Source organism: Pelophylax lessonae (assembly GCF_965119305.1).
Source record: "Pelophylax lessonae genome assembly, chromosome: 3".
Taxonomy (NCBI): Eukaryota; Metazoa; Chordata; class Amphibia; order Anura; family Ranidae; genus Pelophylax; species Pelophylax lessonae.
Genome location: NC_138770.1, coordinates 118,766,939 through 118,782,129, shown reverse-complemented (window position 1 = coordinate 118,782,129; position 15,191 = coordinate 118,766,939). Strand labels below are relative to the sequence as shown.

General features: G+C 41.7%; 1 protein-coding gene across 1 annotated transcript in view; it reads left to right on the top strand.

Moving 5' to 3' along the window:
* Positions 1-15,191, top strand: part of MFSD2B (MFSD2 lysolipid transporter B, sphingolipid) — a 139,942-nt gene that overhangs the window by 79,458 nt on the left and 45,293 nt on the right. Inside the window, exon 5 of the mRNA XM_082251176.1 lies at positions 5,291-5,369. Coding sequence (XP_082107302.1) covers positions 5,291-5,369 — 79 coding nt within the window. The remainder of the gene's footprint in view (positions 1-5,290; positions 5,370-15,191) is intronic.

Genomic DNA, 15,191 nt, shown 5'->3' with positions numbered 1-15,191 from the left:
AAAGGGATACAACAAAGAAATACTACTTAAAACTAGGGAAATGGTATCACATATGAACAGAGAAGATTTATTAGTAAATAAGAATCACTCGCACAATAAAAGAGAAGACACAGCTTTCATCACCGGTTTCCATAGAAATTTTAGGGAGACGGAACGCATCATCAAGAAGTATTGGCCGATATTAAAGTCAGATAGAACTTTATCAAAAATATTACCTAGTAAACCAAAGTTTATATATAGGAAAGCACCCTCTCTACGGAACTAATTGGTTCACAACGTGATAGACCCCCCTAAGTCAGGTAAAATGTTTAACGATCTAAAAGGATTCATCAGATGCAATAGATGTCTTGTGTGTAAAACCAATAGACGACAACCTAGAAAAACTTTAAAATTTAAATCCAGAGCAAATGGAGAAGATTTTAATATCAATAAGTTAATTACCTGTCGTACTGATCACGTTACGTACCTCATCGAGTGCCCGTGTCGGCTACAATATGTCGGTACGACCACTAGGCCCCTATATGTTAGAATAAGGGAACATATTAAGAATATAAGAAAAGGTTTTCCCAAACATAGTCTGTCTAGACATTTTGCAGAGAAACATAACAAGGATCCTAGTGGTCTTACCTTCTGCGGCATCGACTCCATATCCGGACACTGGCGAGGAGAAAACAAAAAGATAACAATTTCCAAAAACGAGACGTCCTGGATATATAGGTTGAACACAGTACAACCCAGAGGCCTCAATTTAGACATTGATCTTAATTGTTTTATTTCCAATTTTTAACACTTTTACCATTTACCCATTTTTTACCATCTCTGAGTTTTTTCATATTTTTTATATTTTTCACATTTTTATACTTCATATATATTTTATAACAAAATATATATATATTTTCTTTAAATTTTTTCCTCATATTTTCATATTTTTATATTTTTAATATATATATATTTATAAGTGTGTATTTTTTAGCGTGTATTTTATGTCTATACATACCTATGTGTGTATACATTTTTTACATGTGGAACCCATTTACATACTCACTTCATATATATTTTTTATAGTTTTTTTTATATTGATTTTTTTATATTGATTTATTTTATTTATTTCACACACTTTTCACATTATAAGTATTTGATATTTATTACATTTTATGATACCTTGTCCAACACTATTTATCTTTTTTTAATACAGCACATCCCATGATACCTTGTCAAAATATAATCTTACCGTCTTTTAATATTGCCATCCCACTTCCTATTATATACCACTAGATGTCCTCCTCACCCTCTTACAGCATTTTCATTTCCATCATTACCAATATTCTTATTTTAATACTGTTTCTTTCTTATTTTTCCATTAATAACAAACTTTATGTAAAATGTATAATAATGCTATTCAGTGATTTGGGTAATTTACCCACATTTATGATATTTTCCTCTTCCTGATTATATACAAGCAATTTACGTAGGCTCCGAACAAATTTAAATGTATAGTTTTTCTGTCAAGGTCTAATATACATATTCTTTGGCATATGTGCGATATATACAGATCATTATTATTATTATTATTATACAGGATTTATATAGCGCCAACAGTTTGCGCAGCGCTTTACAATGTGAGGGAAGACAATACAGTTACAATACAGTTCAAAACATTAGAGCTTACAATCTAGAAGGGGGGGTGGGTTGATGGAGAAAATGGAGGTACATTTGCTAGGTGTTGGTAGGATAGGCTTCTCTGAAACGGAGGGTTTTCAGAGATCGCCTAAAAGCTAATAGAGTAGGAGATAATCGGACGGATAAGGGTAAGGAGTTCCATAGGATTGGAGAGGCTCTGGAAAAGTCCTGGAGGCGAGCATGGGAGGAGGTGACGAGGGGGCTAGAGAGCAGGAGGTTTTGAGAGGAACGAAGAGAGCGAGTAGGTTGGTATTTTGAGACTAGGCTAGTGATGTAGCTGGGGGCTAAGCTGTGGATTGCTTTGTAAGATGTTGTTAGTATTTTGAATTTAATTAGTTGGGTAAGCTGAAGCCAGTGGAGGGCTTGACAGAGAGGAGCAGTGGACACTGAGCGATTGGTAAGGTGGATTAGTCTGGCAGCAGCATTCATGATGGATTGAAGGGGGGATAGCCTGTGTATAGGTAAGCCAACGAGAAGGGAGTTGCAGTAGTCGAGGTGCGAGATTACCAGAGAGTGAACTAGGAGTTTTGTTGTGTCTTTGGTTAGAAAGGGGCGTATTTTCGAGATGTTGCGGAGGCTGAGGCGGCAAGATTTGGACAGCGTTTGGATGTGGGGTTTAAAGGAGAGTTCAGAGTCCAGGACAACACCTAAGACCTTGGCATGCGGGGATGGGCTGATAGTAATGCCATCGTTGTTGACGGAGAAATCAGGGGAAGGGGCACGTGGTGGAGGAAAAATTATAAGCTCGGTTTTGGATGGGTTGAGTTTGAGGAAGTGGTGAGACATCCAGACCAATATATCTGATAGTAAATTAGTGATACGTGAGGAGACTGAGGGAGAGAGCTGCGGGGTGGATAGATAGTCCGGGTTCTGTATTGGCACCAGCCAAGTATATTCATATGGCTTATCTTCGATTCAGATTCATATTACCAAATACCTCCATTTTAGTGTAGTCTGCTGTTCGCAGCCCCGCCTTCGGATTACGCATCAGACCTGTTTACAATCTGTTGCCTAGTTACCGCATGTATATTAGGGAAGATATCGGAAGTGACCCAACGCTGCTGAAGACGTATTGTTACGAAACGCGTACAGCGTGTCGCATCACTTCCGGTTTCGAGATCGAGGCTTGGACCGCATTTGCGCTCCACCTGCATGATTATATGTCTATATCTTTCTCTTATGTTTTAACTATTAATAAACCTGTTTATACGGTATCACACTATGTGCCTTTCCGTTATTCCTTATACCCTGGTTTATTACTACGAGTGATACCCCGTGGATATTTGGAAGCCCACTTCCTTCTGGCAGGAGCCCATTAGATCCCGGCCACTCTCCTTGGGGAACACCAAGATCCTTTTGGCCACAGGATACATTTATATACCCGCTCTATACCCCTGTGTGGGGTGGGTATTTCTGGTGAGTGTGCTATTCACTAGAGGGGTCACTCAGCACCTCACTGCCCACCACGGGGTCACTCTTTACAGTTGGTTATACGAAGATTGTCACCTGCTACCAATATTGAACTTTGTCTATCACATCTATATATATTTTTTCTACGGTCACTGCACTTGTTTTATAGGCACCAATCACTAATATTGGACTCCTCATCACTTGTTATATACTTCTTTTGCATATATTTATCTATTTATTGTCACTTCACCTCTATACCCTAGTTTATGGTTTCATTTGGGGTATTTGGGTATGCACAGAGCACTTTAATCTGTTTATAGTTTTATACTGTATGATTTAGATTTTTCATATAGCTTTTGTTTTGATCAATAATTTGTGAAGCCATCTATGCACATATCACTTTAAACATTGGTATTTATTCATATTTATACGTATTGTTCATACTTTCTTAGTTGTACCACGTTTTTATTATACCCCTTAATGGTCACACCTTTTCTACACATATATGCACATGTCACTTCCATATGTCAACTAGGTATATTTGTACATTAGTACATCTTTATTTATGACATTTTTGTCACATTTTATTTCTGGTTCATACTATATAGCTGTACTTATAGTGCTCTTTTCCCATATTCTGGACTTACAGTGCATTATACATATTTTTATTTTTCATCAGCACTTTATTGACACCCTACAATTTCTTTCATTACTAGGCAGCGCCATCACCCTACCTTCCCTTTCTATTCATCATATAGTCTTTCTGACTATAATATAGGGAGGCTGCAGCCTAATACCTCTACATATCTATTTATATATTTTTACCCAAATAGACCATAAGTTTTAATATATATATTCATGTTTAAATGTTACTTTTAGCCCTTTGACAAGCTAGAGCCACCCAAATGGTATGGTAATCCCCCACCCTTCAAAGCTGTAAGGTATCTTTGCTAATGAAAAAAATAAAAATCAGAAATGGTACAGCAGGACAGGGACAGGGGCTGGAGGGCTGCTTTGAGGGCAAGTTGCACTTGCAGTTGGGGGTAAATCAGGTGGCTGAGCTGTGACTTTACTGGCCTCTTAAGCTGCATAGGCAGCCAGATGGGGTTGTATACTTGCAGTGGCAGCAATGCTTTTCAGCTGCAAGAAGGATGTGCCCTGTATTAAACTGTCCCTGAACATGACCCATTCAACTGAATGGGACCACGATTCAACCACTCTGCAACTGTGCAGTGGTGCAAACTTGTAGGGGTTAAAACAGGCAGTAAAGAGGTGACATATCGCCTTTTCACCACCTGTCAACTGCCTGCTGAAAAGCGATCTACTGCAGATCGCTCTTGGGAGGGAGATCAATGTATAAACAAACCCTTAAATCTGTAACCACCACAGTTCTTTTGGGTCAGCATCAACAATATTTATATTTTGGTGTGTTTGGCTTGCAAGATGAAAAACCTGTGTTCTTCGGTGCTACCATCAAACTGTGGTGCCACTGGTTAATTTGCAGCCTACGCCCCCCCCCCACCCGCCCCCCATACCTGAGGGCTGTAGCTCTAATTTTTAGGGAAAACGGATTCCTGTGCCGTTTGTTTTTGTACTTAGGCCTGCTAGTCCTGCTGTCAACCAGTAGTGTCACTGGCCATATTTTACTCCCATACCTGAGGGTTGTAGCTCTGTTTTTATTTTATTAATTAATTCATTAATTAATTAATTCATTCATTAATTTTTTTTATAATTTTTTTTTTATTTTGGAAGACACCTCCTTTTCGCTTCTAATTTTGCATTTAGGCCTGTTGGTGCTTCAAGCAAATGTCTGCCAAAAACAACACCAAAAAACATTCTTTGGGACTGCCGCTTTGCCATTTAAAGCAGGACTAGTAGTTGATGAAAACACGTGTCGCTACTAAATCTACAAGAAAAAAAGCCTTTTTTGATGGAAAGCCAAACAAATAAATGTAGTTTCGGGTGCTGCTGCTATCTGTAGGGAACGCTTACTGGCAGCTGTCAGGCTACTGACCAGAGTCCCAGGCGCACAGGGCAATATGCGTTAGTACCAAATTTCACGATCACAAATGTGATCAAAATTCAACAAGTTTGATTGAATTTTAATTGTGGAATTGGGTTTGGATTAGTTTTGGATCTTGATTAGAATTCTAATACCATTTACTTCATATCTGATCGTTTCTCCTTTTGTTTCCTTTAGATCTACCATGTCCCGTACACCACCCTGACCATGTTTCTTAGCGCAAAGCAATCAGAGAGAGATTCAGCCACTGCGTACAGTAAGTACAGGTTGTATTGGGTCTTCAGTACTATATAAAATTGCCTCAAACAAGGACTCTGTGTTAACCACAGCAACCAATTCATTTTTTCCTCTTATAGAAATTATTTTTTTTTTTTTGAGAACCCTCCTAGGTAGGTGCTAGGAAAACACATTTGGTGGCTCTGTTCTGCTTATCAGGAGAGCCAGATCTTCCAGGTGGAGCTGTTGGGCAGAAGACTTTGGGAAAAACAGTATCGTGAGTACTGAGGGATCTGCTCAAGGGTCTGCCTAGGATAGGAGACTACTCCAGAGAAGTCAGAGGATCAAGGAGCCAGCTCACACAGTGTGTTACAGGAAAGGGGGTGCCAAGTAGTTAACCCTGAAGATTAGGGACAAAGGGGGTGCCAGGCAGGGACCTGAAGTTGTTCAGCAGTAAAGCCTACCTCAGAGTACAGCTTACCTCAGGATACAGTTTATCTCAGGAAGCTCTATTGCTTCATTCACACCTGAGGGCAAAGTGAAGCAGCGGCCTAGCCGTGACAAGCTCTATTCAGCGTTACTCAGCGTTGCTCAGCATTATACAGCGTTAACCAGCGCTATTCAGCTTTATTCAAGTTGTCCCAGCCTATTGTGCACAGTTCTTTAAAGAGGTTGTAAACTCATTAACCTTTTTTTTTTCCCAACCTGAAAGAGAAACACATAATGAGCTAGTATGCATCGCATACTAGCTCATTATGAAATACCTTAGAACGAGCTCCCGCTGTGCCGCCTGCTTATCTGTATGACGGGCGACATGTTCAGTAGCCCGTCTTCTGGGATCGCGGCATCCGGCCATCTGATTGGCCGGACCCGCGATTGCATCACTCCTGCGTGCGGGAGCCGACGGTCACAGCACGGGGCTCTGAAGGAACAGCACCAGCGGCTGTTCCTTCAGAGCGCATGCGCCAGTGATGTCATTGGCTGCATGCAAAGTAAATATCTCCTAAACGGTACATGTTTAGGAGATATTTACAGTACCTATAGGTAAGCCTTATCATAGGCTTACCTAAAGGTAAAAGTTGCAGAGGAGGGTTTACTTCCTCTTTAAGTTGGAGTATCCCACTCATTCCCTTCACCTATCCAAGTTTCAAATAAAACCTAAAAACCAAAGATACTGGACTGTTTCTTGTCCGAGGTAAAACACTTGGAATAATGCCAGACTGTTCTGTTGTTGCTACTGGTAACCCAGAGGAACCTGTAACCAGCTTCCAAGGGAGTAGTGCTACAATTATTTAAAAGAACACAACAAAACAGTACACATATAACATAGACCAGTGCACATTGATGAACCCTCGCAGGGTATCACTTAAGTCATTCCATATTCAGATCAATAGAGGTAGATGAGGGTAACATCAACTTGTCAGATGGTATGTCTCCTTACAACATTCACAACTTTGTAACCATATTAGGCAGTCATAAAATGGGAATACAGTAGCGTGGCACTGTAACGCTCCTGCGTTTTTGTTATAGGCTGGATTTACAGCTGCAAAATCTCCACTCAGTAGTCATGTAGAGATGTGTTGAATACCAGATCCAACTCTCCAGGACTCATCACCGTGGGCCTGTCAGCTTCAACATACAGATATATACACACTCAATGAGATGTTCCTGGAGTGATAGGATGTATATGATAGTATGAAGGTGATGTGCTGAAGGGACAGGTGTGAACAGTGACAAGGATGGTAAGCACTTGATAGGTTTGTACAGGAGAGTTCAAGATGGTATTTAGGAATGCAGATAGGTTAGTATCGAGTATGCTAACAGGTGGTGAGGACAGCAGATGACAAATACAGGATAGACTAACCCAGTGCAAGGATAGATAGTAGTAGACAGGAGAGCTAGCAATCTATGCAGCAGTGCAGATGATAGATGGTAGTAGACAGGAGAGCTAGCAATCTATGCAGCAGTGCAGATGATAGATGGTAGTAGTCTCAAGAGCTAGTAATCTATGTAACAGTGCAGATGATAGGATAGTATGGATAGGTAGTAACAGTCCTTAATGCAATAGTAGTAGTGTAAGTTATGGAGGTTTCCCCTGCGGGGTACTTATCACTATAGTATAGTAGTAGAAGGGTCCGGTGATGAGGAAGTGATCCAGTAGCGAGATACAGGGATCAGTAGCGAGGTTCGGGTCTGAGGAAGTGATCCTGGTAGCGAGATACAGGGATCTGTAGCGAGGTTCCACAGTGAGACACGCTTGTAAGCATAGATGCAAGGCAGGTTGAACGAACATGTGAGTGAGAACGCCGGCGGTTGAAATAGCCGCTCTGCGGCGCTCAGTGATGACAGCATCGGTCTTAAAGGTGTATGCGCACCTACCAGAAGAGAATGGTGGGACGCATACATGGAATGGAAAGTGGAATAAGGGTACCAGAGGTACCAGAACATTACAGTAGTCCCCCCTTAAGGCCGGCTCCGGAAGGCCTCTAGAACTGGTTTTTCCGGGTATTTCGAGTGAAAATTGCGAATCAGTCTAGGGGCATGTATATCAGAGGTATCCAGCCAGGTGTCGTCTTGGGGCCCATAGTTCTTCCATCGTACTAGATATTAGAGTCTTCTTCTGTGGATACGAGAATCCAGAATCTCCTTTATCTCATATTCTTCTCCGCCTTCAACTTGTACAGGAGGTGGAGGTGGGATGGTAGGCCTTATTCCTTGGTTAGGAACATGTGGCTTCAATAGCGACACATGGAAGATGGGATGGATCTTGAGATCTGCAGGTAAGGTGAGCTGTACTGCAGCTTTTCCAATTAGTTTCCTGATTGGGAAGGGTCCCAAGAATAAAGGCCCAAGCTTTTTGCTAGGGATCTTTAATCTTAAATTTTTTGTTGATAGCCAAACGAGGTCCCCAATAACATACTGAGGAGAAGGTCTTCTACGAAGGTCGTAGTACCTTTTTTGTTGACTATGAGCGTGTGATATGGTAGTATTGAGTAAACCCAAAGAGTCTTTTATTTGGGTAAGGTAATCCGAGGCTACTGGGTTACTCGATGGCAGGATGCGTGGTGGAAGAAGAGTGGGATGAAACCCATAGTTCAAGTAGAACGGACTTTGCTTCGTAGTACTGTGGGTTGCATTGTTGTAAGCAAATTCCGCTAGAGGAAGGAGATCCACCCAATCATCCTGCAGGTATGATGTGTAGCAGCGTAGATATTGCTCAATGCACTGGTTGACTCTTTCAGTCTGTCCGTTGGTCTGAGGATGGTAGGGAGAAGTGAGCTTTCGCTCAATGCGTAAAATTTGACAAAGTGCTTGCCAAAATTTAGAGATAAATTGTGAACCACGGTCGGACAAAAGAGTCTTTGGAATTCCATGCAACTTGAACACATGTTTCATCAGTAGTTCCGCTGTTTGTTTGGATGAAGGTAGTCTACGGATAGCGATGAAATGTGCCATCTTTGTCAAGTGGTCCACTGACACTAGGATGGTATTAAATCCTTTGGAAGGTGGTAGTTCTACTATGAAATCTAAGGACACAACTTCCCATGGAACCTGGGGTATTGGTAGACTACAAAGTAGTCCAGATGGTTTAGTAGTGTCAATTTTGGACCTTGCACAGATGTCGCATGAAGAAACAAATTTTTGTACAGGCGTCTTCATATTAGGCCACCAAAACTGCCTGGTGAGCAAATTAAAGGTTTTCGTCATACCCATATGTCCTGCCATGGGTACATCATGTGATAACTCCAAGATCTTGGTGCGCATAGTAGGGGGTATGTAAAGTTTGTCATTGTAATAGAGGAAGCCTTCTGCATCAGTACTTAGTTGTGGTGGAGGTGAATCCATTCCTATACTGTGCAAAATCTCTTCCTTCAAGGATCGGACAACACCAATAATGCGTTCATAGGGTATTATGGGAATGGAAGGGATTTCGGCGCAGTTATCTTCGGTTAGTCGTGATAGCGCATCCGCTTTTTTTATTTTTGTCTGCAGGCGTATAGGTCACTAAGAAATTAAATCTTAAAAAGAATAATGACCATCGTACCTGCCGGTGGGAAAGAGTCTTGTTAGTCTGGAGGTATTGAAGGTTTTTATGATCTGTATATATGAGTATTGGTAACTGGGTACCTTCAAGCAGATGTCGCCAATTCTCCAGTGCCAATTTTATGGCAAGCAACTCCTTTTCACCCACTGGGTAATTCACCTCTGGGCTGCTTAGTGATTTTGAAAAGAAAGCAACTGGGTGGAGTGATGAAGTGTTTGTTGGTCGTTGGGAGAGAACTGCTCCTACTGCCATATTTGATGCATCTACCTCTAGAATATATTGGAGGGATGGGTCTGGATGGCGTAGTATGGGAACAGAAGTGAAGCTTGATTTTAACAAGCAGAAAGCTTGATTTGCTTCTTCTGACCATTTGAATGGTTTTTTTATACTTGTCAGTTGTGTGAGAGGTCTCACAATGGCGGAAAAGTTCTTGATGAACTTCCTATAGAAGTTCGAGAATCCTAGGAATCGCTGTAGGGCCTTACGAGTTGTTGGTATAGGCCAGTCTAGAATACAGGATATCTTACTCATATCCATCTTAATTCCAGTTTTGGATATGAAGTAGGCATTTTTTTAATTTCACGTATAGACTGTGTGAGAGCAGTCTGGACAACACAAGTCTTACGTTTACGTTTTATGTGTTCAGGCATAGATCGAGAATAGATAAGTATATCGTCTAGGTATACTACAACACAGACATCAAGTAAGTCTCTAAAGATGTCGTTTATGAATCTTTGGAAAGCTGCGGGAGCATTACATAGCCAGAATGGCATCACAAGGTATTCGAATAGTCCGTGTCTGGTTCTGAATGCTGTTTTCCACTCATCCCCGTCACGGATTCGGATTAGGTTGTATGCCCCTTTCAGGTCTAATTTGGTGAAATAAGTAGCCCCACGCACTTGTTCAATAAGTTCAGGGATAAGCGGCAAAGGATAGCGATCCTTTATCGTAATCGTGTTTAATTGCCTATAATCGATAATAGGCCTGAGACTGGAATCCTTATTGCGGACAAAGAAAAGTCCTGCAGCAGTGGAAGAAGTAGAAGGTCTAATGAACCCTTTTGTCAAATTCTCATCCAAGTATTCCTTGAGGTGAGAAAGTTCATCCTGTGAAAGGGGATAAACATGACCGAAAGGCAATTTGCTGTTAGGGAGTAGATCGATAGTGCAATCGTAATCCCTATGGGGAGGCAACACTTGAGCATTTTTCTCAAGGAACACTTCGGACAGATCCTGATAGCATAGTGGTGCAATTTCATCTGACACCACAGACAGAATCTTCCCATAAGATGGGAGGTTACACGTATTCTCACAATAGTGAGAAGGGAAAACCAAAGTCCGTTTTTTCCAATCTATGATTGGTTGGTGTGTGTGTAACCAGGGAAGTCCCAAAATAATAGGAAAATGGGGTGAGGATAGTATATCAAAAGTGATGGTCTCCACATGTGACTCGTTGGTAGTGGCAAGGAGTGCCTGTGTCTGGTTGGTGATTGGACCAGAAGACAGTGGAATACCATTAATGAAACTAACAGAAACAGGCTTAGATTTTGAAATAATAGGTATTTTATTTAAGGTAACAAAGCGTGTATCAATATAGTTTCCACAAGATCCAGTGTCAACCATAGCCTTGGTGGTGATCCTAGTTTGGTCCCACTGTAATATTAAATGAACAAAAAGATAGGGGTTAGAAAAGGAAGTCGTTAATCCTCCCAGCAAGACATGTGAACACTCACCCTCTTTTTTGCTAACAAGGGGACAGGTGCTTATCAAATGATCCGGGGATGCGCAATACATGCAGAGATTTCTGGATGTTCTTCTAGCTCGTTCAGTAGTCGTTAAAGGTGGGCGTATGGTTCCTACATCCATGGGAGTAGGGTCAACGGCCGAAATCTGAGAAGGACTAGACAATGGCATTCCCATCTTTTCAGCCCTTCTTTCTCGCAGTCTTCTGTCGATGTTGATACTAAGTTGTATCAAGGCCTCCAAGGTGCCAGGTAAATCCGCTCGGGCGAGCTCGTCTTTAACAGCTTCCGATAACCCGAGTCTGAATTGAGTTTGCAAAGATGTGTCATTCCACCCTGAATCAAGGGTCCATCTTTTGAACTCAGATACAAAGTCTTCTACAGGTCTCCTTCCTTGTTTCAAGGCCCTCAACTGCATATCAGCAATACTCTGCCTATTGGGGTCATCGTATAAACTGGTGAGTTCCGCTAGGAATAAAGAATAGGTGTTGAGAATCTGATCATTATTCTCAAAGAGAGAGTCTGCCCAGGCCCGTGGATCACCCGTCAAGTATGAAATAACGGTACAGACTTTTATTTGATCAGTGGGGTATGTACGAGGTTTTAACAAAAAAAGCAATTGACATGCGTTTTTGAATTCCCAAAATTTTTTCCGGTCGCCTGTAAACACTAGAGGGGGGTTTATTTTAGGTTCAGGAGGCTGAACAGCAGTAAGCCGTGAGAGCTGGGTTACCTGCTGTGTTAAAGTCTGATTATTTTCTTGTACGTCAGTCAGAGCAAGTATTAACGCTTTTACTTGTTGTGTTAATTGTGTCACTTGAGTGGGTAATTCTGCTGAATCCATTTTTAAGGTTCGTTCAATCTGTAACGCTCCTGCGTTTTTGTTATAGGCTGGATTTACAGCTGTAAAATCTCCACTCAGTAGTCATGTAGAGATGTGTTGAATACCAGATCCAACTCTCCAGGACTCATCACCGTGGGCCTGTAAGCTTCAACATACAGATATATACACACTCAATGAGATGTTCCTGGAGTGATAGGATGTATATGATAGTATGAAGGTGATGTGCTGAAGGGACAGGTGTGAACAGTGACAAGGATGGTAAGCACTTGATAGGTTTGTACAGGAGAGTTCAAGATGGTATTTAGGAATGCAGATAGGTTAGTATCGAGTATGCTAACAGGTGGTGAGGACAGCAGATGACAAATACAGGATAGACTAACCCAGTGCAAGGATAGATAGTAGTAGACAGGAGAGCTAGCAATCTATGCAGCAGTGCAGATGATAGATGGTAGTAGACAGGAGAGCTAGCAATCTATGCAGCAGTGCAGATGATAGATGGTAGTAGTCTCAAGAGCTAGTAATCTATGTAACAGTGCAGATGATAGGATAGTATGGATAGGTAGTAACAGTCCTTAATGCAATAGTAGTAGTGTAAGTTATGGAGGTTTCCCCTGCGGGGTACTTATCACTATAGTATAGTAGTAGAAGGGTCCGGTGATGAGGAAGTGATCCAGTAGCGAGATACAGGGATCAGTAGCGAGGTTCGGGTTTGAGGAAGTGATCCTGGTAGCGAGATACAGGGATCTGTAGCGAGGTTCCACAGCGAGACACGCTTGTAAGCATAGATGCAAGGCAGGTTGAACGAACATGTGAGTGAGAACGCCGGCGGTTGAAATAGCCGCTCTGCGGCGCTCAGTGATGACAGCATCGGTCTTAAAGGTGTATGCGCACCTACCAGAAGAGAATGGTGGGACGCATACACGGAATGGAAAGTGGAATAAGGGTACCAGAGGTACCAGAACATTACAGGCACTAACACTGTACAGAGAATGGACATGTCTGAAGCTGTGGAAGGCTCTGCCAGCCATTTTGACCAGACCTTATCGTATTTATGGGGGCAACCTCTATTGGTATAAGTATCTTTAAAGAATGGCAGGCTATGTTTTACCAGATGCTTCCAAAATGAAAGTACGGGGATTGCAGGTTTTTTCCAATGCAGAACAATGACTTTTCTGGCATAAAACAGTTCTAAATTAATTAGTGTCTGCCATTGTGGGCAGGAGATGTTCCACGAGTCCAAGTAGACAGGTTGACATCAAGGGTTTTTCATGTACAGTCAGGTCCATAAATATTGGGACATCGACACAATTCTAATCTTTTTGGCTCTATATACCACCACAACGGTGAAATGAAACAAACAAGATGTGCTTTAACTGCAGACTTTCAGCTTTCATTTGAGGGTATTTACATCGAAATCAGGTGAACGGTGTAGGAATTACAACAGTTTGTATATGTGCCTCGCACTTTTTAAGGGACCAAAAGTAATGGGACAGATTAACAATCATAAATCAAACTTTCACTTTTTAATACTTGGTTGCAATCCTTTGCAGCCAATTACAGCCTGAAGTCTGGAATCCATAGACTATACCAGATGCTGGGTTTCATCCCTGGTGATGCTCTGCTAGGCCTCTACTGCAACTGTCTTCAGTTCCTGCTTGTTCTTGTGGCGTTTTCCCTTCAGTTTTGTCTTCAGCAAGTGAAATGCATGCTCACTTGGATTCAGGTCAGGTGATTGACTTGGCCATTGCATAACATTCCACTTCTTTCACTTAAAAAACTCTGATTGCTTTCGCAGTATGCTTTGGGTCATTGTCCATCTGCACTGTGAAGCGCCATCCAATGAGTTCTGAAGCATTTGGCTGAATATGAGCAGATAATATTGCCCGAAACACTTCAGAATTCATCCTGCTGCTTTTGTCAGCAGTCACATCATCAATAAATCCAAGCGAACCAGTTCCATTGGCAGCCATACATGCCCACGCCATGACACTACCACCACCATGCTTCACTGATGAGGTGGTATGCTTTGGATCATGACGCAGTTCCTTTCCTTCTCCATACTCTTCTCTTCCCATCACTCTGGTACAAGTTGCTCTTGGTCTCATCTGTCCATAGGATGTTGTTCCAGAACTGTGAAGACTTTATTAGATGTTGTTTGGCAAACTCTAATCTGGCCTTCCTGTTTTTGAGACTCACCAATGGTTTACATCTTGTGGCGAACTCTCTGTATTCACTCTGGTGAAGTCTTCTCTTGATTGTTGACTTTGACACGCATACACCTACCTCCTGGAGAGTGTTTTTGATCTGACCAACTGTTGTGAAGGGTGTTTTCTTCACCAGGGAAAGAATTCTTCGGTCATCCACCACAGTTGTTTTCTGTGGTCTTCCGGGTCTTTTGGTGTTGCTGAGCTCACCGGTGCATTCTTTCTTTTTAAGGATGTTCCAAACAGTTGATTTGGCCACACCTAATGTTTTTGGTGATGGGTTTGTTTTTTCAGCCTAATGATGGCTTGCTTCACTGATAGTGACAGCTCTTTGGATCTCATATTGAGAGTTGACAGCAACAGATTCCAAATGCAAATGGCACACTTGAAATGAACTCTGGACCTTTTATCTGCTCCTTGTAAATGGGATATTGAGGGAATAACACACACCTGGCCATGGAACAGCTGAGCAGCCAATTGTCCCATTACTTTTGGTCCCTTAAAAAGTGGGAGGCACATATACAAACTGTTGTAATTCCTACACCTTTCACCTGATTTGGATGTAAATAAATTCAAATTAAAGCTGGAAGTCTGTAGTTAAAGCACATCTTGTTTGTTTCATTTCAAATCCATGAAATGGATTAGAAATGTGTCGATGTCCCAATATTTATGGACCTGACTGTAAATACTTAATCAGTTGTTCATGCGGACATTGAACTCACTGAGGTATCAGTCGAAGGTACTCCTTTTAAGACTGGTTTCATTCTATTGTGCTGTAGTAATTTGTGGTAAAACAAGCATTTTACTGTGAATTACCATAATGCACAACTCTCTGTGCAATGTGTTGCTTTGCAGTGCCATCTGTTTAGGGTGGCCCCCTAATACACAAGTACACTAGGTGACAAAAAACTTGCAGTGCAGAGCCCCACAACCCACATTCTGTATTTTGCAGTGCACTGGGTGGAAAAAAAAAAGAGCCGCTGGATTTTTGGGTCTTTCCCCCCACACAACCAGGCAACAGGAGTTTT